Source organism: Oncorhynchus nerka, linkage group LG24 (assembly GCF_034236695.1).
Source record: "Oncorhynchus nerka isolate Pitt River linkage group LG24, Oner_Uvic_2.0, whole genome shotgun sequence".
NCBI classification, from domain to species: Eukaryota; Metazoa; Chordata; class Actinopteri; order Salmoniformes; family Salmonidae; genus Oncorhynchus; species Oncorhynchus nerka.
In genome coordinates, this window is record NC_088419.1 from 47025273 (window position 1) to 47049571 (window position 24299).

The 24299-nt window shown below is 41.4% G+C and overlaps 1 protein-coding gene across 3 annotated transcripts in view; it reads right to left on the reverse strand.

The window, feature by feature from the left end:
* LOC115108049 (adhesion G-protein coupled receptor D2) overlaps positions 1-24299 on the reverse strand; it is a 154452-nt gene that overhangs the window by 17990 nt on the left and 112163 nt on the right. Inside the window, exons 24-25 of one of the 3 annotated variants that reach the window (XM_029631954.2) lie at positions 19801-19880; positions 8952-9237 (exon numbers count right to left, since the gene is read on the reverse strand). In XM_029631954.2, the coding sequence (XP_029487814.1) occupies positions 9181-9237; positions 19801-19880 (137 nt within the window). In that variant the 3' untranslated portion in view covers positions 8952-9180. Of the gene's footprint in view, positions 1-8951; positions 9241-19800; positions 19881-24299 lie in introns of those variants that run through there. The other 2 variants (XM_029631953.2, XM_029631952.2) reach the window with 2 other exon arrangements.

Here is a 24299-nt window from a genome sequence, read left to right on the forward strand (position 1 = left end):
TTAAAAACGTTTTTGGTTACTACATGATTCCATATGTGTTATTTCATAGTTTTCATGTCTTCACTATTATTCTACAATTTAGAAAATAGTAAAAAATAAAGAAAAACCCTTGAATGAGTAGGTGTGTCCAAACTTTTGACTGGTACTGTATATATATTTACCAAAAACTATATGGGGTATTGGAAATAATGCAGACACATAATGATGGACGCTGCAATATTAAAGCTGATTTACCCCTAAAAAATATATATATAAAATGTTTAAAATCCCCTAGTTGTTTCGCACTCTGTTTTATTCTTACCCCTCTGGGGCCTCATGCTACTTCCTTAGTTCTCCGAGGAGATGCGCCTTTAATCTGTGATAATTCAGAACAATCATTATCTGGTAGGCCGTCATTGTAAATAACATTTTTTTCAGAACTGACTTGCCTAGTTAAATAGACTGCTGCGCCACTCGGTAGGCCACATCTTTTTTATTTTCTTACGAAGTTACACTCTCAAAAGGCACTGAATTGGTGGAACGGCCTCCCTGTCAAATAAATGTAACAAAATAAAATAAATGAATACACTTATTATGTAATACAAATTTTCTTATGAGAAAAATATAAGGCATATTATCGAACTCAAATTATGTTTTGAAACTGCCTCACAACCTTGACGGTAGTGAAGATAGAGAGTAATTGTTTGGGTGGTAGAAAGACTAAGATAAATAAAGCCGACTTTTCACCCTATTTTGGTTGGGTCTCTTATTGGTGCTAAGAATACACTCATTATCCCTCTTCTTACAACTGTAACTGGGGTGGTTCAGTGAACCAGGCTCACATGATGAGAGACCTTGTCTGAGATCTGAGAGACCTGAAAGAGCAACCCCAGCTAACACCATAAATTGGTTTAACACAGTGTTTAGTCAACCTGTAGTACAGTTACTTTGGAGTATGCAAGCTAACGCAAGGGGGAACATATATTGTTGACTAACTGTAGCTCTTTTGATACTTCACAAAGAGTGAAATAGACTCAATTATTATGGTGGGAGATTATAATACAGATTTAAATACCTCAATGGACCGTAAAGGAGATCACACTACAAACTATCACCCTCATGCACTTAAAACTTCTTATGGCTGAAATCCCGCTAACGGGATCGATATGACAACAGCCAGTGAAAGTGAGGGCACCAAATTCAAACAACAGAAATCTCATAATTAAAATTCCTCAAACATACAAGTATTTTATACCATTTTAAAGATACACTTCTTGTTAATTCCACCAGTGTCCGATTTCAAATAGGCTTTACGGCGAAAGCACCGCAAACGATTATGTTAGGTGAGTGCTTATTCACAGAAAGACACAGCCATTTTTCCAGACAAAGAGAGGAGTCACAAAAAGCAGAAATAGAGATAAATGAATCACTAACCTTTGATGATCTTCATCAGATGACACTCATAGGACTTCATGTTACACAATACATGTATGTTTTGTACGATAAAGTTCATATTTATATAAAACAATCTCAGTGTACATTGGCGCATTATGTTTAGTAGTTCCAAAACATCCGGTGATTTTGCAGAAAGGCACATGAATTTACAGAAATACTCATCATAAATGTTTGATGAAAATACAAGTGTTATACATGGAACTTTAGATAAACTTCCCCTTAATGCAACCGCTGTGTCAGATTTTAAAAACGCTTTACCGAAAAAGCAAACCATGCTATAATCTGAGTATGGCGCTCAGAGACCAAAACAAGCCAAACAGATATCCGCCATGTTGTGTAGTCAACAGAAGTCAGAAATAGCATTATAAATATTCACATACGCTTGATTATCTTCATCAGAATGCACTCCCAGGAATCCCAGTTTCACAATAAATGTTTGATTTGTTTGATAAAGTACATGATTTATGTCCATATACCTCCTTTTGGTAGCGCGTTTGTTAAACAAATCCAGCAGAAAGTACGGACGAAAAGTCCAAAAAGTTACATTACAAGTCGTAGAAACATGTCAAACGAAGTATAGAATCAATCTTTAGGATGTTTTTAACATAAATCTTCAATAATGTTCCATCCCGGAGAATTCCTTTGTCTGTAGAAATGCAATGGAACAGAGTTAACTATCACGTGAGTGCGCAAGACTGAGCTCGTGGCTCTCTGGCAGACCGCTGACTCATTCCCCTCTCATTCGCCACCACTTCACAGTAGAAGCATCAAACAAGGTTCTAAAGACTGTTGACATCTAGTGGAAGCCGCAGGATATGACCAATATCCCACTGTATCTTCGATAGGCAATGAGTTGAAAACCTACAAACCTCAGATTTCCCACTTCCTGGTTGGATTTTTTCTCAGGTTTTTGCCTGCCATATGACTTCTGTTATACTCACAGACATCATTCAAACAGTTTTAGAAACTTCAGAGTGTTTTCTATCCAAATCTACTAATAATATGCATATCTTAGCTTCTGGGACTGAGTAGCAGGCAGTTTACTCTGGGCACCTTATTCCTTATTCAAGCTACTCAATACTGCCCCCAGCCATAAGAAGTTAAGGAAATTACGAATATTATGGATATAATGGAACTATTGGATGTACGGAGGTTTATATATCCTGACCTAGTGAGATATACATGACAGAGGCTCACTCGAGCTAGTCATCTTGACTACTTTCTTATGTTGTTTTCGCTGGTACCAAAAGTTTAAAGAGTGTTGATAGGGGACAGAATGTGGTCGGACCATCAAATAATTGGTTTACACATTACAGAATTTCCACAAGGACTAGGATATTGGACATTTAATCTCAAAGCCTACTGGATAACAACTTGTTCTAACCAAGACAGAAGAATGTACAACTTTTTCCTACATAACATAGGTACAGCAAATCCCCTTATTGTATGGGACACTTTTAAATGTGCCTTTAGAGGACATACAATTCAATATTAATATTTAAAACAAAAACAATTTAGGTCAAAAAGAGTTCATCCTAAAAAAGGAAATAGAGGAACTAACAGTACAGACAGATAGTAATAAAAATTAACAGAAACAGAGGAACTTATTCAAGAAAGATCAAGTGTAATATATTATAAAAATAAAGCGAACTGGATGGAATAAGGGAAAAAAATTCACCAAATATTTTTTTTATCTTCAACATACCGTAATTTCCGGACTATAAGGTGCTACTTTTTTCCCACGCTTTGAACCTCGCGGTTTATACAATGACGCGGCTAATTTATGGATTTTTCGCGCTTTCACAAGATTCATGCCGTCAAAAAACTGAGCACCGTCACATAATGACGTAAATCGAGCGCGCTCAAACTTCCCATCATTCTGATTACGGTAGTCATTTTGTCACCCTCATCATGGCAAAGACACGGAGAAATGCATATGATGCAGCTTTCAAGTTGAAGGCGATCGATCTGGCTGTTGGAAAAGGAAATAGAGCTGTTGCACGGGAGCTTGGCCTTAATGAGTCAATGATAAGACGTTGGAAACAGCAGCGTGAGGAACTGAATCAGTGCAAAAAGACGACAAAAGCTTTCAGAGGGAAGAAAAGCAGATGGCCCGAACTAGAAAATGAGCTTGAAGACTGGGTCAACACACAGAGAGCAGACGGCCGAGGTGTTTCAACTGTGCAGATCCGATTGAAAGCCAAAACAATCACCACCGCAATGAAGTTTGAGGATTTTAGAGGTGGACCATCGTGGTGTCTAAGATTTATGAGACGTAAGGGCCTGTCGTTCAGGGTACGGACGACTCTGTGTCAGCAGCTCCCTCCCGACTACGAGGAAAAAGTTTCAAACTTCCGCAAATTCACCGATGCAAAGATAGAGGAGCATTCCATCGGCCCGCACGACATCATAAATATGGATGAGGTTCCTCTGACGTTTGACCTGCCTCTCACTTGGACTGTGAACAGGAAATGCGAATCATCCGTCACGCTGAAAACAACTGGGCATGAAAAAACGCACTTCACCTGTGTTCTGAGCTGCACCGCATCGGGAGAAAAGCTTCCACCGATGTAGATTTTTAAACGCATGACGATGCCAAAAGAAAAATTCAGAGAGGAATTGTTATGAAAGTCAACAAGAAAGGATGGATGACGGAAGGCCTAATGCATGAATGGCATACGGAGTGTTACGGCAAGCGACCGGGAGGATTCTTTCACAAGAACAAGGCATTGCTCGTGTTGGACAGCATGAGGGCCCACATAACAGATTCTGTGAAAGAAGCCATCAAGAGGACAAACTCAATTCCAGCTGTGATTCCTGGGGGCACAACAAAGTATTTGCAGCCACTGGACATCAGTGTAAATCATTCATTTAAGGTGGCGCTCAGTGGGAGGCTTGGATGACAAATGGGGAGAAATCCTTCACTAAAACAGGCCGCATGCGAAGAGCCACTTATGGTCAAGTCTGCCAGTGGGTCCTGACAGCGTGGAGCATTGTCAAAAAATCCACTATCATCAACGGGTTTCGAAAGGCTGGACTGCTGCGTGTTGTTGAGGGCAGTTCAGCGGAGAATTTGCCTCCGGATGAAAGTGACGAGAGCGACAATGAAAACGATCCAACATCGGATGAAGCAATTCTGAGGCTATTCAACTCCGACACCGAAGGAGATGACTTCAGTGGTTTCAGTGCACAGGAGGAGGAAGATAGTGACCAATGACTTTACTGGTAGGCTACTGTTTAATTTTTGTTACAAGCCGTGTTTCGTTAAAGCCTATTTATTTTTGTTACAAGCCGTATTTCGTTAAAACCTATTTATTTTTGTTACAAGCCGTGTTTCGTTTAAAGGCTGTGTAAAGTTTGTTTCAATGTACCGGTAGGCACCTGCGGCTTATAGACATGTGCGGCTTATTTATGTACAAAATACATATATTTTTTAAAATCAGTTGGTGCGGTTTATATTCAGGTGCGCTTAATAGTCCAGCAATTACGGTAGAAATGCTATCAAAAGTAATTTACAGAAACTTGTTAGAAATGACGGTCATTCATGACCAAACGATATTATGAAAGGAGAGGCTAAGTACCTTGACCATTTGTTTTCATTTCAGTCTCATTCATTTCCACTAACAGAGGTTAATTGTAAGGATTTTTTTCTATTAATAGTGTAAAATTAACAGCTATACAGAAATACTCATGTGAAGGCCTAAATACAGAGGAGGAACTTCTAAATGCAATTAATGCCTTCAAGTCTGGGAGAACTCCAGGGATGGATGGCATACCAGTTGAGGTTCATCAAATATTTTTCGATGTTTGTCAAGGTTCCGTTAATAACATGTTTTACCCACTTCAATAAAAATGGTAATCTATCAGATACTGAGCAAGAAGGTCTGATTTCACGATTACTGAAACAGGACCAAGATGGTAAATATAAAGATCCAGTCCACCTAAAAAACTGGAGACTCCTTACACTTCAGTGTAGTGATGCCAAAATTCTAACAAAATGCATAGCGCATAGAATTAAAAAGGTATTGTTGGATATTATTCATCCTAATCAGACAGTTATTTTATTATTATTTTTTGACATGGATGATACATTGGAGATAATAATACAATAGAAGATTATGAAAAATCTGTGAAACTAGGCCTGGTATTCATAGCTGACTTTAAAAACGCCTTTGATAAAGTACGACTGGAATTTATATACAAATGCGTGGACTATTTTAATTTTGGAGAATCTCTTATACAATGAGTTAAAAGTTACGTATAGTAAATCATGTCTACTTCTCAGAAAGTATTAAATTGTCACCAGGAGTAAAACAAGGTTGTCCACTATCGGCATATGCATTTATTATGACCATGTTAGCTATTAAAATCAGATCCAAAAATAATATCAAGGGGCTAGAAATCCAGGGCTTAAAAACAAAGGTGTCATTGTACGCTGACTATTGTTTTCTTATAATCCACTATTTGGATCCCTGCACAGCTTCATAGAGGATCTAGATCATTATCCTAACCTCTCTGGATGAAAACCAAATTATGTGTGCACCATATTTTTTTATTGGATAAAAAAAATAATACACAACTAAAAAAAAAAAAAAAAAAACTGGTTCTCTAGCAGAATAGTAAGAATGCCATGTTCAAGAATGGTATTTTTCCTATCACAGATTACCTCTGACTTTCAGTTATTTGAAAATGAAACAATCTCCAAAATATCTCTTTTTTAACAAGCAATAGAAAGCTGATTGCAATTTGAGTTTAGCAGAATAGTAAGAATGCCATGTTCAAGAATGGTATTTTTCCTATCACAGATTACCTCTGACTTTCAGTTATTTGAAAATGAAACAATCTCCAAAATATCTCTTTTTTAACAAGCAATAGAAAGCTGATTGCAATTTGAGTTTAATCCAGAAGAAAAGCCTAAACAAATATTATGGTTCAACTCAAATATAGTAATTGATTAAAAAAAATACTTTAATTATTATTATTATTTTTTAAACAGTATAATCTTTGTAAATGATATCATAAATAGGACTGATGGAGTTTTGTCAAACATGCAACTGATTGCAGCATTACCCCCAAAATGGAGGAAAGGTAAGGAACTTGTCTGTTGGCCCTGCATTAAAGACCAAAATTGGATAAAGAAAATTGTGATACATACAAAAAGTATACTAGTTTAATTTAAGGACTAAAACATGTACAGCTGAGCCACACAGGTTGCAAAATAGTTGGGAGGATATTTTTTGATGTACCGATTCCATGTCACATGGTTTATGAACTGATATACAAAACGATTTACATTTTAATATACAATTTAAATTTTAAATACAAAATTCTTGCAACCAATAGAATGTTATATATATGGGAGATACAACCATCCCAGCTCTGCAGATGTTACTGCGAAGAGACAGAATCATTAGATCTTGTTTTGGTAACTTGTTTTTGGTCGCAAGTTCAAGAATGGCTGAACAATTGCAATAATTACTTGGAGCTAACTCTGTAAATAGCACTGCTGGGTGTTTTAAAAAGTCATAGTCAATCGATCAACAATATAATAATATCTTAGCAAACATGTTGATGTAGAAACTATGTAGAAACTATGAGAATAGAAATATATAACTTTTTTGAAACATCACAGCAGAGTAGAAAAATATACGGCAGCTAGAAATCAAAACTGGATGGTCTTCAGAGATAGATGGGAGGGGTTAAGGGGAGCTGAAGGTTGGAACTAAAAACAAGATCATGCAAAAATATAATTCCCGTGAAATGTATGTAGTATGTATAAGCTGGAAGTGCAAGCCTAAGTATTGTTGTCTATTAGTTTACTCCAATTAGTGGAGGGGTAATAAAGAAGGAAAATACAGTGAATTCGGAAAGTATTCAGACAGCCTTATTCTAAAATGGATTAAATTCCTCATCAATCTACACACAATACCCCACAATGACAAAGCAAAAACCTGTTTTTCAAAATGTAAATAAGGTATAATTTCCAAAAACCTGTTTCGCTGTCATTATTGGGTATTATGTGTAGATTGAGGAGGGAAATTTTTTGGGGCTAAATTTTAGAATAAGGCTGTAACGCATCAAAATGTGGAAAAAGTTCAGGCGTCTGAATACTTTCCGAAAGCAGTGTATATGGAGAAAATATATATATTTAACATTCTATATATATATTTACAAAAAAATATATGGAGAAAATATATGGAGAATTGGAAATGATGCAGACAATAACACTGATAGAAGCCACAATCTATGTGCAATATTGAAGCTGATCTACCCCCCCAAAAAAGAAAGAGTAAGACAGCACACACACAATGATCGATCCCCAGCCCAGCAAGAGGATGCTCGGCGGTAAACCTGCTTAAGGGGTCAGTCGCAGGGCCCTAAAGGAAGTGATTTAATGTCCAAAAAGATGTCAGCTTGTTTTTCTTTTCGGTCTTTCCTGTTGTGTTCTGATATCCACTTCCTCTCAAGCAGGGGTGGACACGGGTGTCATCCTCTGTCCCCCCCCCCGCCCGGAAATGTCACCTCAGTGGAAATATCACTAGTGTGTGTTAGTGTGTACATAAGAGAGACGGGGGTGAGGGATGTTGTTGTTGTCTGTGTATGTGCCAGAGAGAGAGAGAGAGGAGAGGGGCTGTAAGGGTATGTGTATGTGTGTGAGAAAGAGAGAACTGTGTGTGTCAGAAAATGAGAGATAATATAATGCTACAGTACCTTCAGAAACTATTCACACCCCTTTACTTTTCCACATTTTGTTGTGTTACAAAGTGGGATTAAAATGGATTTAATTTACTTTTTTTTTTATATATTGTTTGTACTTTGTAAGGTAATATATCTTGATTAGATAAGTATTCAACAGCCTGAGTCAACATGTTAGAATCACCCATGGCAGTGATTACAGCTGTGAGTCTTTCTGGGTAAGTCTAAGAACTTTGCACACCTGGATTGTTCAATATTTTCACATGATTATTTTTAAAACTCTTCAAGCTCTGTCAAGTTAGTTGTTAAAAATTATGCTAAACACTATTATTGCATACAAGAAGAGTCCATGCAATTTATTATGTGACTGGTTAAGCAAATTTTCACTCCTCAATTTATTTAGGCTTGCCATGACAAATTTGAATTCTTACCAACTGAAGATATTTCAGCTTTTCATTGTTTATTAATTTGTACATAAATAAAATAAAAACATAATTCCAATTTGACATGGGGTATTGTGTGTAGGCCAATGACAAAAAAACGATCTCAATTTAATCCATTTTAAATTCAGGCTGTAACACAACAACATCTTGAAAAAGTCAAGAGGTGTGAATAATTTCTGAAGGCACTGTGACCCTCTCTACCTTGTGGACACTAAGTGATAATTGTTGTGGTGACCCCGGGATGATCCTTTCCTGTCTGTCATACTATCTGCCTGGCGAACACCCATTCACTGAAGCCTTGCAGGCTCCAGGACATGTTACTCACTAGAGTGCCACACCCAAATCCCAAAAGCAAACACTGCTCATTCACAGAAAAGGTAGAGGTAACTCTTTCAGATTTTTAATTTGCAATAAAACATGTGAATCCAATTGTAGTGACGCAATAAAACATAAAAACATCTCCATTCCTATTAGGCAACTGCAAGGAAACGTGACGTAGGTCTCTCAATTATAAGTGTTTGTGTCTGTGCGAGCGTGCGTGCGTATATGTATACAATATGTACTTGAGTGTGTGTGTGTGCATAAGTATTACTGAGCCCCAGGTTTCTCAGATGTTGGATGACATGACCGTCTCGCACCGTAATGCTCTTCCACTCTTCCTCTCCTGCTGAGGGATATGTAGGACAGAGAGAGAGAGAGACACACACACACACAGAGGAAATAACATCAGCGGCGGTGTCTAATGCGGATATTGAGGCGTGGTGATGGCACATTAACGACAGGACCCCTGACAGCAGCACACATCGCCAGAACAAAAGACACGACCCTTTTAATTCAATGACAATTGTTGGAGTTAAACAATGGCCCCCGCTACAGAGGTTTAATTAAGGGTGAGAAAGATGAGTCTGTCTGCACTTCACCTCAACGGCTTTCTGTTTTTGGCTGTTGTCCCTACGGCTAAATATTTTGGTATCGAAAATAACCTTATAGTGGCGTATCTACAATAGACAGGGCCTGACAGAGACCAGACAATGGTTGGAATGTTCCAGCCATGCCCACCTATCAAAATAAAACTTAACTACAGTTAGTTCATTTAGCTAGTTTGTTAGCTACAATTTGCTAATTTAGCTACAGTTCGTTAATTTAGCTACAATTTGTTAGTTCATTTAGCTACAGCAAACACACACACACACAGCCTGAACTCTTCTTTGAAGATGTGTGTGGAGTGTGTGTGTACATGCATGGGTCTGTCAGTTGGCAGAGTGGGAGTTACAGTAGGGAGCACGAGCCCTGTACCAGAGCCAGTGTGGCACTAAAGACGTGAAAAGCCGGTTTTAATTGCTGTTGAAACCCTGAGGTCACAGGGGTGCGTTTGAGTCTTAAATATGGCTGCATGTGAAAAATGGCTACCTTCACACTCAGCCGTGAGTTATCTGGTGATAGGCAATTGTACGTTCTTTCCCCCGGCTCTTAGAGGGCTCTTAATGAGGTTGGATTATGGCACGTGTGACCTCTGAGACGGCAGCGCCGACTGCACTAACGGCAGCCTGCAGGTGTGTGAGGTAAAACAGGAACTAGGGCCCTGCCTCTGCTGCGGAGTCACCAGCCTTAGAGAGCAGAGGGAGAGAGTGTGTGTGCTCCAATAGCCCCCCTCCAGTTGACAGGCTGACACCAGTCACCCCCTGCCAGGATGTGTCACAGCACCCGGGCTAAAACAGGAAGCTCAAGCACTCCCCTAGTGATTGACAAGCTGCCCTCGTGACTGACAAGTGGGGGGCCAGGGAGGCCCTGTGGGACCCGGCCCCTGGCTGTGTCTGAATGGAGGGGCCACCTGGGCTGCCAAGGGGGTCCCTATCGCGTGTGACGCCTCACAGAAAGGCCGCTGCTCAGTGTCGGACCACTTGTCCAATTAACAGACAGGCAGGGGGAGTAACGTCAGCTGTACTGGTTTGATAGGGACAACGACATCAGTGAGAGTAGAGATATTTACGCAAACACACATACAACTGTGCACAGAAGCTGGACAAAAAGAAGAGCCACCGTAGAGAAAAATAAAAGTAATGTTGGCTCACTGCAGATACGAGTCCATGTACTATAGTTCAAATTAAAAACGGTAGCTTACAGGTTCTTAAAAAAGGTCTACACAGTGCCTTCAGAAAGTATTCACCCCCTTGACTTTTTCCACATTTTGTTGTGTTACAAAGTGGGATTAAAATCAATTGACATTTTTGTCAACGATCTACACAAAATACATTGTAATGTCAAAAATTTGAACATTTGTAAAATTATTTATGAAAAATTAAATATTAATATATCTTGATTTGATAAGTATTCAACACTGGGACAATACATGTTAGTATCAATCAAAAGTATTTATAAGCCCTTTTACCATCAAAAAAGTGCTTATAGAGAAACCCAGTCTAAAACCCCAAACAGCAATCAATGCAGATGTAGAAACACCTTTGGCATCATTTACAGCTGTAAGTCATTGTAGGTTAGTCTCTAAGAGCATTCCACACCTGGATTGTACAACATTTGCCCATTATTATTTTCAAAATTCTTCAAGCTCTGTCAAATTGGTTGCTGACCATTTTCAGGTCTTGCCACAGATTTTCAAGCAGATTTAAGTCAAAACTATAACTCTGCCACTCAGGAACTTTCACTTGTCTTCTTGGTAAGCAACTCCAGTGTAGATTGTAGATTTGGTCTTGTTGTTTCAGGTTATTGTCCTGCCAAAAGGTCAATACATCTCACAGTGTCTGGTGGAAAGCAGACTGGAAAAGCTAGGATTTTGTCTGTGCTTAGCTCCATTACATTTATGTTTATCCTGAAAAACTACCCAGTCCTTAACGATTACAAGCATACCCATAACATGATGCAGCCACCACTAATTGAAAATATGGAGAGTGGTAATCAGTAATACATTGTATTGGATTTGCCCCAACCATAACACTGAATTGCTTTGCCATATTCTTTGCACTATTACTTTAGTGCCTTGCAAACAGGATTATGTTTTGAAATATTTGTGTGGAATATTTTTGTTCTTTACAGGCTACTTTCTTTTCACTCTGTCAATTACGTTAGTATTGTGGAGTAACTACAATGTTGTTGATCCATCCTCAGTTTTATTCTATCTGTTTTACAGTCACCATTGGACTCATGGTGAAATCCCTGAGCGGTTACCTCCCTCTCCGGCAACTGAGTTAGGAAGGACTCCTGTATCTTTGTAGTGACTCTGTGTATTGATACACCATCCAAAGTGTTTATTTAATCCATTTTAAATTAAGGCTGAAAAACAACAAATGAGGAAAAAGTCAAGTGGGTGTGAATACTTTCTGAATACAATTTACATAAAACATTTGTCAGTTAGCAGACACTTTTATCCAGAGAGACTTACAGTTAGGCTAATGTGTTAAGATTATATTGACAAATCAATCATATTTATTTTATTAGACTTTTTTGGGGAATGGGTGTACTGATTCTAGGAGGAATGCCATATCTTGTAGCCTTAAACAACTTGTAGTTAACAATCATGTTTAAGGCTAATATATACATACACTATATATACAAAAGTATATGAAAACCCCTTCAAATTAGTAGATTTGAGCCACATCCGTTGCTGACAGGTGTATCAAATCGAGCACACAGCCATGCAATCTCCATAGACAAACATCAACAGTAGAATGGCCTTACTGACGAGCTCAGTGACATTCAAAGTGGTACCGTCATAGGATGCCACCTTTCGAACAAGTCAGTTTGTCAATTTCTGCCCTGCTGTTATTGTGAAGTGGAAACGTCTAGGAGCAACAACGGCTCAGCCGCGAAGTGGTAGGCCATGCAAGCTCACAGAACGGGACCGCTGAGTGCTGTAGCGTGTAAAAATCGTCTGTCATCGGTTGCAAGACTCACTACCGAGTTCCAAACTGCCTATGGAAGCAACGTAAGCACAAGAACTGTTCGTCTGGAGCTTCATGAAATGGGTTTCCATGGCCGAGTAGCCACACACAAGCTTAAGATCACCATGCACAATGCCATGCATTTAGCTGGAGTGGTGTAAATCTTGCCACCATTGGACTCTGGAGCAGTGGAAACGCATTCTCTGGAGTTATGAGTCACGCTTCACCATCTGGCAGTCCGACAGACGAATCTGGGTTTGGCGGATGCTAGCAGAACGCTACCTGCCCGAATGCAGAGTGCCAAATGTGAAGTTTGGTGGAGGAGGAATAACGGCCTGGTGCTGTTTTTCATGGTTTAGGCTAGGCCTCTTAGTTCCAGTGAAGGGAAATTTTAACGCTACAACATACAACATTCTAGACTATTCTGTGCTTCCGACTTTGTGGCAACAGTTTGGGGAATGCCCTTTCCTGTTTCAGCAGTGCCCTGCGCACAAAGCATGGTCCATACAGAAATGGTTTGTCGAGATGGGTGTGGAAGAACTTGACTGGCCTGCACAGAGCCCTGACCTCAACCCCATCGAACACCTTTGAGATGAATTGGTACGCAGACTGCGAAACAGGCCTAATCACCCAACATCAGTGCCCGACCTCACTAATGCTCGTGGCTCAATAGAAGCAAGTCCCTGCAGCAATGTACCAACATCTGTTTGAAAGCCTTTCCAGAAGAGTGGAGGCTGTTATAGCAGCAAAGGGGTTATCAACTCCATATTAATGTCCATGATTTTGGAATGAGATGTTCAACAAGCAGGTGTCCACATACTTTTGGTCATGTAGTGTACATAATCATATTTATTTATTATGTTTGTCTTGTTGAAGACACCTCATACTATCCCAAAACGGTTGGGGGGGAAATTACATGACATACAGCATTACTGCATGACATTGCACGAGCGTACATCGGGAAGATTGTAATCACATTGCTGGTCAACACTCGTCACGTGTGGAAGAAGGATGCACCAAAACTAAATAAATGGCCAATTAATTCTATGTGAGGTGCACCATATCAAAGCAGGATTTATGTGGATGTGTGTGCGCGCATGCACGCACGCACGCGTTTGTCTGTGCATTTACAGTGCATTCAGAAAGTATTCAGACGCCTTCCCTTTTAACAAATTTTGTTACGTTACAGCCTTATTCTAAACTGGATTAAATCATGTTTTTTTCTTCAACAATTTACACACAATACCCCAGAGTGACAAAGCAAAAAATAAGTTAATTAATTAAATTGATTGAACATGATTTGGAAAGGCACACACCTGTCTATATAAGGTCCCACAGTTGACAGTACGTCAGAGTGAAAACCAAGCCATGAGGTCAAAGGAATTGTCCATAGAGCTCAGAGACAGGATTGTGTCGAGGCACAGATCCAAAGTATTTCTGCAGCATTGAAGGTTGCCAAGAACACAGTGGCCTCCATAATTCTTAAATGGAAGAAGTTTGGACCCACCAAGACTCTTTCTAGAGCTGGCAGCCCGGCTAACCTGAGCAATCGGGGGAGAAGAACCTGATGGTCACTTTGACAGAGCTCTAGAGTTCCTCTGTGGAGATGGAAGAATCTTCCAAAAAGACAACCATCTCTGCAGCACTCCACCAATCAGGCCTTTATGGTAGAGTGGCCAGACGGAAGCCACTACTCAGTAAAATGCACATGAAAGCCCGCTTGGAGTTTGCCAAAAGGGACCTAAAGGATTATCAGACCATGAGAAACAAGATTCTGTGGTCTGATGAAACCAAGATTGAACTATTTGGCCTGAATTCAAAGCGTCACGTCTGGAGGAAAGCTGGCCCCATTCCTACAGTGAAGCTTGGTGGTGGCAGCATCATGCTGTGGGGATGTTTTTCAGTGGAAGGACTGGGAGACTAGTTAGGATCAAGGTAAAGATGAATGAAGCACATAAAGATCCTTGATGAAAACCTGCTCCAGAGCACTCAGGACCTCAGACTGGGGCATAGGTTCACTTTCCAACAGGACAACGACCCTAAGCACACAGCCAAGACAAAGCAGGAGTGGCTTTGGGGAAATCTCTGAATGTCCTTGAGTAGCCCAGCCAGAGTCCGGACTTGAACCTGATCGAACATCTCTAGAGAGACCTGAAAATAGCTGTGCAGTGACGCTCCCCATCCAACCTGACAGAGCTTGAGAGGATCTGCAGAGAACAATGGGAAACTCCCCAAATACAGGTGTGCCAAGATTGTAGCGTCATACCCAAAAAGACTTGAGGCTGTAATCGCTGCCAAATGTGCTACAACAAAGTACTGAGTAAAGGGTCTAAATGTGATATTTCCATTTTTTATATTTAATACATTTGCAGAAATATCTAAAAAACTGTTTTTGAGTTGTCATTACGGGGTATTGTGTGTATTTAATACATTTCAGTATTAGGCTGTAATGTAACAAAATGTGGAAAAAGGTCTGAATACATTTGGAATGCCCTGTATATGAAAGTAACTGCCAAAGTAAAGGAAACACTAGAGTAAATGAGGGTTACAAAGTAGATTGAAAGCAGGTGCTTCTACACAGGTGTAGTTCATGAGTTAATTTAGCAATTAACCTCCCATCATGCTTAGAGAGATGCCCAGTCGCCCATTATTTTATGTACCATACTAGAGTAAGTGACTTTGAAAGAGTGGTCTCAAAGGACCATATGGGGGTTTGTGTGTGTTTGTTTGTCTGTGTCTGTCACCATAACTCAAACAAGAGATTCAGGAGCAGTGCCTGAGTGTTTTCCATCGACAAAATACCAAATTATGGAATTTCCCGTGGAAGAATGGTATTGCAACCCTCCAATAGAGTTCTAGACATGTGTAGAATCTATGCCAAGGTGCATTGAAGCTGTTCTGGTGGCTTGTGGTGGCCCAACTTTACATTCGTGTTTCCTTTATTGTGGCAGTTACTTTAACCACTCTTGACACTGTAAACTATGAAAACACTCTGGATATTACTGCACAGTGGGATATTTTCACCACAGCTGATCAGAACAAATCCTAGAACAGGATATCCGATTGGATAATTCTGCTTGTCAAGGCACCATCTCCACGGGGACAGCCAACCAGGTCTCAGACCCGCCTCTTTTCCAACCAAAGAAATTCTTAACCTTGAACCATGAGTGGTGAGAAGCCTCTGGCTCTTGTATACAGGTTGAACTGATTCACACCTCTGGGAAAGGGCCTATTTCCCCATGTAACCTCTGGTGTGAACTTAATTGTGTGTACTTAAGTATTAGGTTTCAGGTCACGCCAGGCCCCACAGAGAAACAGACAAGTTCAAACAGCCATACACACTTCACATGGATCGAGTGGACCACCCAAATGAAAACCAAACCAAACAGAGCAAAGGGGCTAAAGTCAAGCATGATCATATCAGAAATGGGACAGTAACCGTTTCTACGCTGCCCTGGACATACACACACCTACACTGCACAAATAGCTAGAAATACACACACCACTATCCACAGGACACACACGCAAACACACTGGGTTAGCAAGGGATGAAAGACAGTGATGTGACTACTGATGCTCTCCCACCACTGTCCACCAGGGGGCCTATAGTACAGGGGTACAGTATGTCTGATGTGGGCTCTGTCATCTTTATTCCTCCCTGTAACTATCACAATCTATATTCAAATCAAACTGCCACTTTTGCCTCATTGTTTGTAGTTTAATTTGTTTGATCTGTTTTCACAACATTACATCAGTGTCTGCTGAAATGGGCACCCGATTCCCTATGTAGTGCCATTTAGGAGGCAACCAGTGTGCATGTATGTGGAGGCGTCCCACACGGCATGTCCTAGTCCAGGGTTCCCCAACTGGTTTTATTTGGCCTCCCAAGTTTTCTGAGCAAAAAAAATATATATATATATATATATATATATATATATTTTTTTTTAAATGTTGTTGTGAATTTTCATTGTTGGACATAAAAGATTGTAAAAACCCCGAGAAATCATCTCCAAGTTATTTGAATTTTGGAAATGGGTTCCCGTATTCCCACGCATAATAGAGATATGTGATCGTATACAAACGTAAGAAAGGTTTGAAAGGATTGTGTTTTCGTCAAATGTTATATCTGTTTGGGCTTCTTGTGGTCTATTTGCAGTCTACAAATGATTTGTAACTATGTTCCGTCCCCCCGACCATCCACTGAAGAAAAAAATTGGCCTGCGGCTGAATCTACTTGGTGATCCTTGCCCCAGTCAGAACTTAAAAGGGAAGTTAAAACAACTCGCTTGCTTCAGTACTGAGGACCAAAAGTCAATGTCAGTTCTCTGGGGCCATAAGTATCAAGATTCTCAGAGTAGGAATGCTGATTTATGATCAGTTATGCCTTTTAGATCACAAGGAATACGATTATATGGACAGAGTGGACCTGATCCTAGATCAGCACTACTACTCTGAGACGCTTGATACATATGTCCCCTGTACTGCTCTGTACATACACTAGTTGGGTCTTAGCTACTCAGCCGCAAGTTATTCACCTTACATTAGGCCTCACACTGACCTCCAGCACAGAGGCTTGCTGTGATGACTGAGGACCTCCGGTAGGATCAGACAACAGCAGAGAGAAGGGAGGGAAAGGGGGAGACAGTAGACAGAGGAAGACATGGGAGACAGGTGGAGGGAGAAAGGGGGAGGACATGGGAAACCTACTAGTAGAGTCAGAGAACAGGGGGAAAAGAAGGGGGAGACAGAGAGAGGGAGAGGCAGACATGGGAAGGACCTGAAATATGGTAAAAGTGGTGGGGATTGAGTAGGGGAGGACAGGCAGGAGGGAAGGAAAGGGAGCGAGAGAAGGGGGAGACATGAAAATATTGGGGGAGGTTGTGGGGAATTAGTAGGGGAGGACAGGAGGGAAGGAAAGGGGCCGAGGGGGAGACTAAAACATTACTGGGCTGCCCTGAATACAGTAGCGCTCTATAGTAATCACCTGGCCTGGAGCTCAAGCTGTTTTTGTGTTGGGTTCACAGGTCAAATGCCACAGCCTGACCTCCGGTGTTTAGCCTGTTAGAAAGCCCAAAAGGCCCAGAGGAGGGAGTGACAGATCTAACAGTGGTGTGTATGTACCGTGCATTCGGAAAGTGTACAGACCCCTGGACTTTTTCCACATTTTGTTACATTACAGCCTTATTCTAAAATGGGTTCATTTGTTTTCTTATCCATCTACATTACATTTTACATTTAAGTCATTTAGCAGACGCTCTTATCCAGAGCGACTCACAAATTGGTGCGTTCACCTTAAGACATCCAGTGGAACAGCCACTTTACAATAGTGCATCTAAATCTTTTAAGGGGGGAGGGGGTGAGAAGGATTACTTTATCCTATCCTAGGTATTCCTGAAAGAGGTGGGGTTTCAGGTGTCTCCGGAAGGTGGTGATTGACTCCGCTGTCCTGGCGTCGTGAGGGAGTTTGTTCCACCATTGGGGGGCCAGAGCAGCGAACAGTTTTGACTGGGCTACGCGGGAACTGTACTTCCTCAGTGGTAGGGAGGCGAGCAGGCCAGAGGTGGATGAACGCAGTGCCCTTTTTGGGTATAGGGCCTGATCAGAGCCTGGAGGTACTGAGGTGCCGTTCCCCTCACAGCTCCGTAGGCAAGCACCATGGTCTTGTAGCGGATGCGAGCTTCAACTGGAAGCCAGTGGAGAGAGCGGAGGAGCGGGGTGACGTGAGAGAACTTGGGAAGGTTGAACACCAGACGGGCTGCGGCGTTCATCTACACACAATACCCCATAATGACAAACAAAAACAGGCTTGTAGAAAATGTAGCAACTTTCACACACAAAAGAAATGACTGAAATATCATATTTACATAAGTATTCAGGTATTTTATCCAGTACTTTATATTTTTTCAGTACTTTGCACCTTTGGCAGCGATTACAGCCTCGAGTGTTCTTTGGTATGACACTACTTCTGTGCAGATCCTCTCAAGCTCTGTCAAGTTGGACGGGGAGCGTCGCTGCACAGCTATTTTCAGGTCTCTCCAGAGATGTTCGATCGGGTTCAGGTCCGGGCACTATTGGTTAGAGCCTGCAAGTAAGCATTTCACTGTAAGGTCGTCTACACCTGTTGTTTTCGGCGCACGTGACAAATAAACGTTGATTTGATTTGGCTGGGCCACTCAAGGACATTCAGAGACTTCCCCGAAGCCACTCCTGCGTTGCCTAGGCTGTGTGCTTAGGGTTGTTGTCCTGTCTGAAGGTGAACCTATGCCCCAGTCTGAGGTCCTGAACGCTCTGGAGCAGGTTTTCATCAATGATCCCTCTGCACTTTGCTCCGTTCATCTTTCCCTCGATCCTGACTAGTCTCCCAGTCCCTGAAAAACATCCCCACAGCATGATGCTGCCACCACCATGCTTCATCGTAGGTATGGTGCCATGTTTCCTCCAGACATGATGCTTTACATTAAGGCCAAATAGTTCAATCTTGGTTTCATCAGACCATAACATCTTGTTTCTCATGGTATGACAGTCCTTTAGGGACCTTTTGGCAGACTCCAAGTGGGCTGTCATGTGCCTTTTACTGAAAATGGGTTTCTGTCTGGCCGCTCTACCATAAAGACCTGATTAGTGGAGTGCTACAGAGATGTTGTCCTTCTGAAAGGTTCTTCCATCTCCACAGAGGAACTCTGGAACTCTGTCAGAGTGACCATCGGGTTCTTGGTCACCTCGCTGACCAAGGCCCTTCTCCCCCGATTGCTCAGTTTGGCCGGGCGGCCAGCTCTAGGAAGAGTCTTCGTGGTTCCAATCCTACTCCATTTAAGATTTATGAAAGCCACTATGTTCTTGAGGACCTTCAATGCTGTGCCTCGACACAATCCTGTCTCAGAGTTCTACAGACAATTCCTTCTCATGACTTGGTGTTTGCTCTGACATGCACTGTCAACTGTGGGACCTTATAGACAGGTGTGTACTTTTCCAAATCATGTCCAATCAATGGAATTTACCACAGGTGGACTCCAATCATGTTGTAGAATCATCTCAAGGATGATCAATGGAAACAGGATGCGCCGGAGCTCAATTCTGAGTCTCATAGCAAAGGGTCTGAATTGTTATGTAAATACATTTAAAAAAAACATTTTTTACAAACATTTCTATAAACCTGTTTTTGCTTTGCCATTATGGGGTATTGTGTGTAGATTGATGAGTAAAACACATATTTGTATACATTTTAGAATAAGGCTGTAACGTAACACAATGTGGAAAAAGTGAAGGGGTCTGAATAATTTCCGAATGCACTAAATGTGTATGTGTGTATGTGTACTTATGTGTGTTATTACCATTCTGGGGATCAAGGCACCTGTAGCATGACTGTGGGAATCCTTTAGGCTCTTTGGGACACAAGGAATGGACAGCTGACCTGAAGGAAACAGACACACACACAACACTGTCAGTTTGTCTGGTTCACCTACCTCTCACATCACTCAGCCAAGGAGTTTTGAAAACATGTGTTATCTAATATATTGGAGTATTACAATTAACACAGTGATTTGATAAGTGAAAAGATAAGATCAAATAAAAATTATAAAAAATGTGTCCGCTCCCAATTATTGTTCTTTCAGTCTACGCCAGGGGTAGGCAACCCTGTTCCTGGAGTGCCGCAGGTACTGCACGATTTTGTTCCAACTAGGCACCACACCTGATTCAGTGATTGCCTGAATCGAATACACCTGGTCTCCCAGGTTAGTTAAACCAAAAACATGAAGTGCCTGCGGCACTCGAAGACCCGTGTTGCCTACCCCTGTTCTACACTGTAAAAAAGTAATACAACAGTAAATAAGTTATTACATCCCAATTTGTTTTATCCTATAAACAGTTTCTAAATTAACACAATTTCCTTAATTTGTCTCGACATAGATGATTTCGATGATATAACTGTGATTGTCATTTTCACATCCTTGTTATTTAACAATATTGTAATACAACAAAAATGTTGCCCGTTAAAACAGAAATGCATTTGGACAGTTACTGTGTTCACTTTTCATTGATCAAGAAATAGCTTTAAATCAAATCAAATCAAATGTTATTTGTCGCATGCGCCGAATACAATTATTGTAGACTTTACCATTAAACGCTTACTCCAACAATGCAGTTAAAATGTGAGAAAATGTATGAATAGATACTAAATAAAATAGTAACACGATAAAATGACGAGGCGATATACAGGAGTACCGAGTCAGTGTACTGGGGTACGAGGTAGTTGGGTGATTGATTGAGATAAATTGAATGTTGAATTTAAAGTACATCGAGGGTTAAATTATTAGGGCCCTATAAAATCTGTTTAGTTTTATCCCCTCCAAATGTGTTTTTTCAGATTTTAGTTTTTCAAACAACAAAAAAAGAGAGAGAAAAACAGCCACATTTGATTTTGTATGTCCACAATAATACTTTAAACCACATCAGGAGACCACTTTTGAGGTTCTGGGATCATGATGCTATTGTTTGATTTGCAATGTTTCTGTAGCGCTCATGTGATTGCAGAGTGGACACTGGATTGATTGAAATTGAAACCTTTCCATCTCCCAGAAGACGGTTGTCATTACACTAGCAATCATCGTTAATGGCTACACAGTGGTAGACAAACACGCACTCACTATTCAGGAAGTTGAAGGGAAATACGAATCACTGATGTATAATGTTCAGGAGTTATGAAAATCTTGGGCAATTTAATGCATTTTCTAACCAGTTCAACGCATTTAGTACTTTACCTACTAATAAGTTCAATACATTTTGGAATATTATTGAATTCTGTTTTAATGTCTGGATTCCGTGATTCTATACGCGTTCATGGCAACGCAGATTTTATAGGGCCCTATATTATGGAAATGTCCCAACATGTGGTTGGGACATTTCATTCCAAGAGTGAATTAAATTATCAACAGGAAAGTATATTTATGAGGAAATGATCACTGTTGACCACAATGGTCACCTCAGATAAGGATCTTGTCTAAATGGCCTGGGGTGGTCTAGTGGTCTAAGCCGCGCCTCTGAAAATCCAGGCATGGTTCGATTCCGGCTCACTTCTACTATTTCAGCACACACTCTCTTATCTATACTATCTGATTTGGACTGTCAATGACCTCAACTGAAGCGACACAAAGTAACAACTTTTCTTCAATTCAGTTTGCACATTATTATTCATCCCTGAATATTTTGGTTCTTGTGCTTCCATAAAAAGTATTTTTGGAGCCACACACACAATTGTGGAATGTCATACTTGTATAATACTCCTGTACTTTTCACTGTAATGTCATGGGAACCGTAGCATGCTAAATCAACAGGCATAGTTCCACCACGAGGGAGGCCTCTGCGGTCCCACGTCTCTGTTCACGCCGCTTTACAAACATACTAAACATGGAACCACTTGGACTGTTTGGGGAAGAAAATATGTGTGGCACTCCCTGGGGTATTACAAGTAGAGGCTTTTCTAATAAGGAGATTCTTTCCTTTTTAAAGATATTTGCAAAAATTGCCAAAAGGTAATATATTTTACAGGGTATACGGTACAGATAATCCTAAGTGAACAGCACATCTGAAATTGTGGAAAATAATTGTCAACCACAATAATCTGTGAATTATAGAATGCAGGGAATCGAATGTATTAACAGACATATCCAAGCAAAAATAAGATACAATATACATGATACACAACTCAGGACCAGTAGTTTTAGACTATGCTTTTGTCAGTGTTTTTTTCTTCTTTTTTAATCAAAAGTTTTCATAGATAGCTTATTCCAGTGTGTTTCGTGTAAACTGAGATGTCAAAAGGTTGTCTGCAACTAAAAATGTTTTATCTCGGACTCAAATGTCTAACTGACCAATCAGATTTGAACAAACCAAACACAAGGGATGACCCAATGGCGGTCATTGGAGCCAATCAGAGCATGGACAGCTGAAACAGTAATGCACACACTGAGTGTACAAAACATGACATAGACTAACCAGGTGAATCCAGGAGAAAGCTATGATCCCCGACTCTGTTACAGAAGAGTGTAAATGCTTTTTTTTTTAGGCTGGATCATGTTGTTGACTTGTATTGTATTGTTGTATGTTTTAATTATGTAATGTAATGATTGTTGCTGCCTTCTAGGCCAGGTCTCCCATGAAAAAGAGACTCTGGGTCTCAATGGATTTTCCTGGTTAAATAAATGATTGATGTCACCTGTAAAATCCACTTCAATCAGTGTAGATGAAGGGGAGGAGACAGGTTAAAGAAAGATTTTTAAGCCTTTAGTCATGGATTGTGTATGTGTGCCATTCAGAGGGTGATTGGGCAAGACAAAATATTTAAGCGCCTTCAAAGTGGTATGGTATTAGGTGCCAAGCGCACCAGTTTGAGCGTTTCAAGAACTGCAACGCTGCTGGGTTTTTCATGCTCAACAGTTTCCAGTGTGCATCAACAATGGTCCACCATGCTGGTGGGTTTTTCACACTCAACAGTTTCCCATGTGTATCAACAATGCTCCACCACCCAAAGGACATCCAGCCAACTTGAAACCACTGTGGGATGTATTGGATTCCACATGTGCCAGCATCCCTGTGGAACACTTTCGACACATTGTAGAGTCCATGCCCTGACGAATTAAGACTGTTCTGAGGGCAGAAAGGGGTGCAACTCCATATTAGGAAGGTGTTCCTAATATCAGGATACTATAATATGCCATGCCTAATAATGTAACGGTCTTCTTCCTCCTCTGACGAGGAGTAAGTAGGAAGGATCGGAGGACCAATGCGCCGCGTGGTACCTGTTCATGATTCTTTTAATAGAACACTGAAAAATACAAACTAACAACGTGAAATAACAAAAACCAAAACAGTTCCGTGTGGAACACACAGACACAGAAAATAATCACCCACAACTCAAGGGTGAAAACAGGCTGCCTAAGTATGGTTCTCAATCAGGGACAACGATTGACAGCTGCCTCTGACTTGAGAACCATACCAGGCCAGGCACAGAAATACCAAATCATAGAAAAATAACATAGACCACCCACCCAACTCACGCCCTGACCAACTAAAACAAAGACATAACAAAAGAACTAAGGTCAGAACATGACAATACCCCCCCTCAAAGGTGCGGACTCTGGCCGCAAAAACTGAACCTATAGGGGAGGGTCTGGGTGGGCGTCTGTCCGCGGTGGCGGCTCTGGCGCGGGACGTGGACCCCACTCCACCATAGTCTTTGCCCGCCTCTTTACCCGCCTCCGTGGCCTCTTTAGAGCGGCGACCCTCGCCGCCAACCTCGGAATGGGGACCCTAGCAACGGGTCCCGAATGGATGGGAGATACCGGCAGCACCGGAGGGAAGGGCGATTCTGGCAGCACCGGAGTAACCAGTGGCTCTGGCAGCTCCTGACTAGCAGGAGACACTGGCAGCTCAGGACAGGCAGGAGACTCTGGCAGCTCAGGACAGGCGGGAGACTCTGGCAGCTCAGGACAGGCGGGAGACTCTGGCAGCTCAGGACAGGCGGGAGACTCTGGCAGCTCAGGACAGGCGGGAGACTCTGGCAGCTCAGGACAGGCGGGAGACTCTGGCAGCTCAGGACAGGCGGGAGACTCTGGCAGCTCAGGACAGGCGGGAGACTCTGGCAGCTCAGGACAGGCGGGAGACTCTGGCAGCTCAGGACAGGCGGGAGACTCTGGCAGCGCTGAGCACGAGGGAGACTCTGGCAGCGCTGAGCACGAGGGAGACTCTGGCAGCGCTGAGCAGGCGGGAGCACCTGTAAGGAGTAGACGGAGAGACAGCCTGGTCCTCGGAGGAGGCACAGGATAGACTGGGC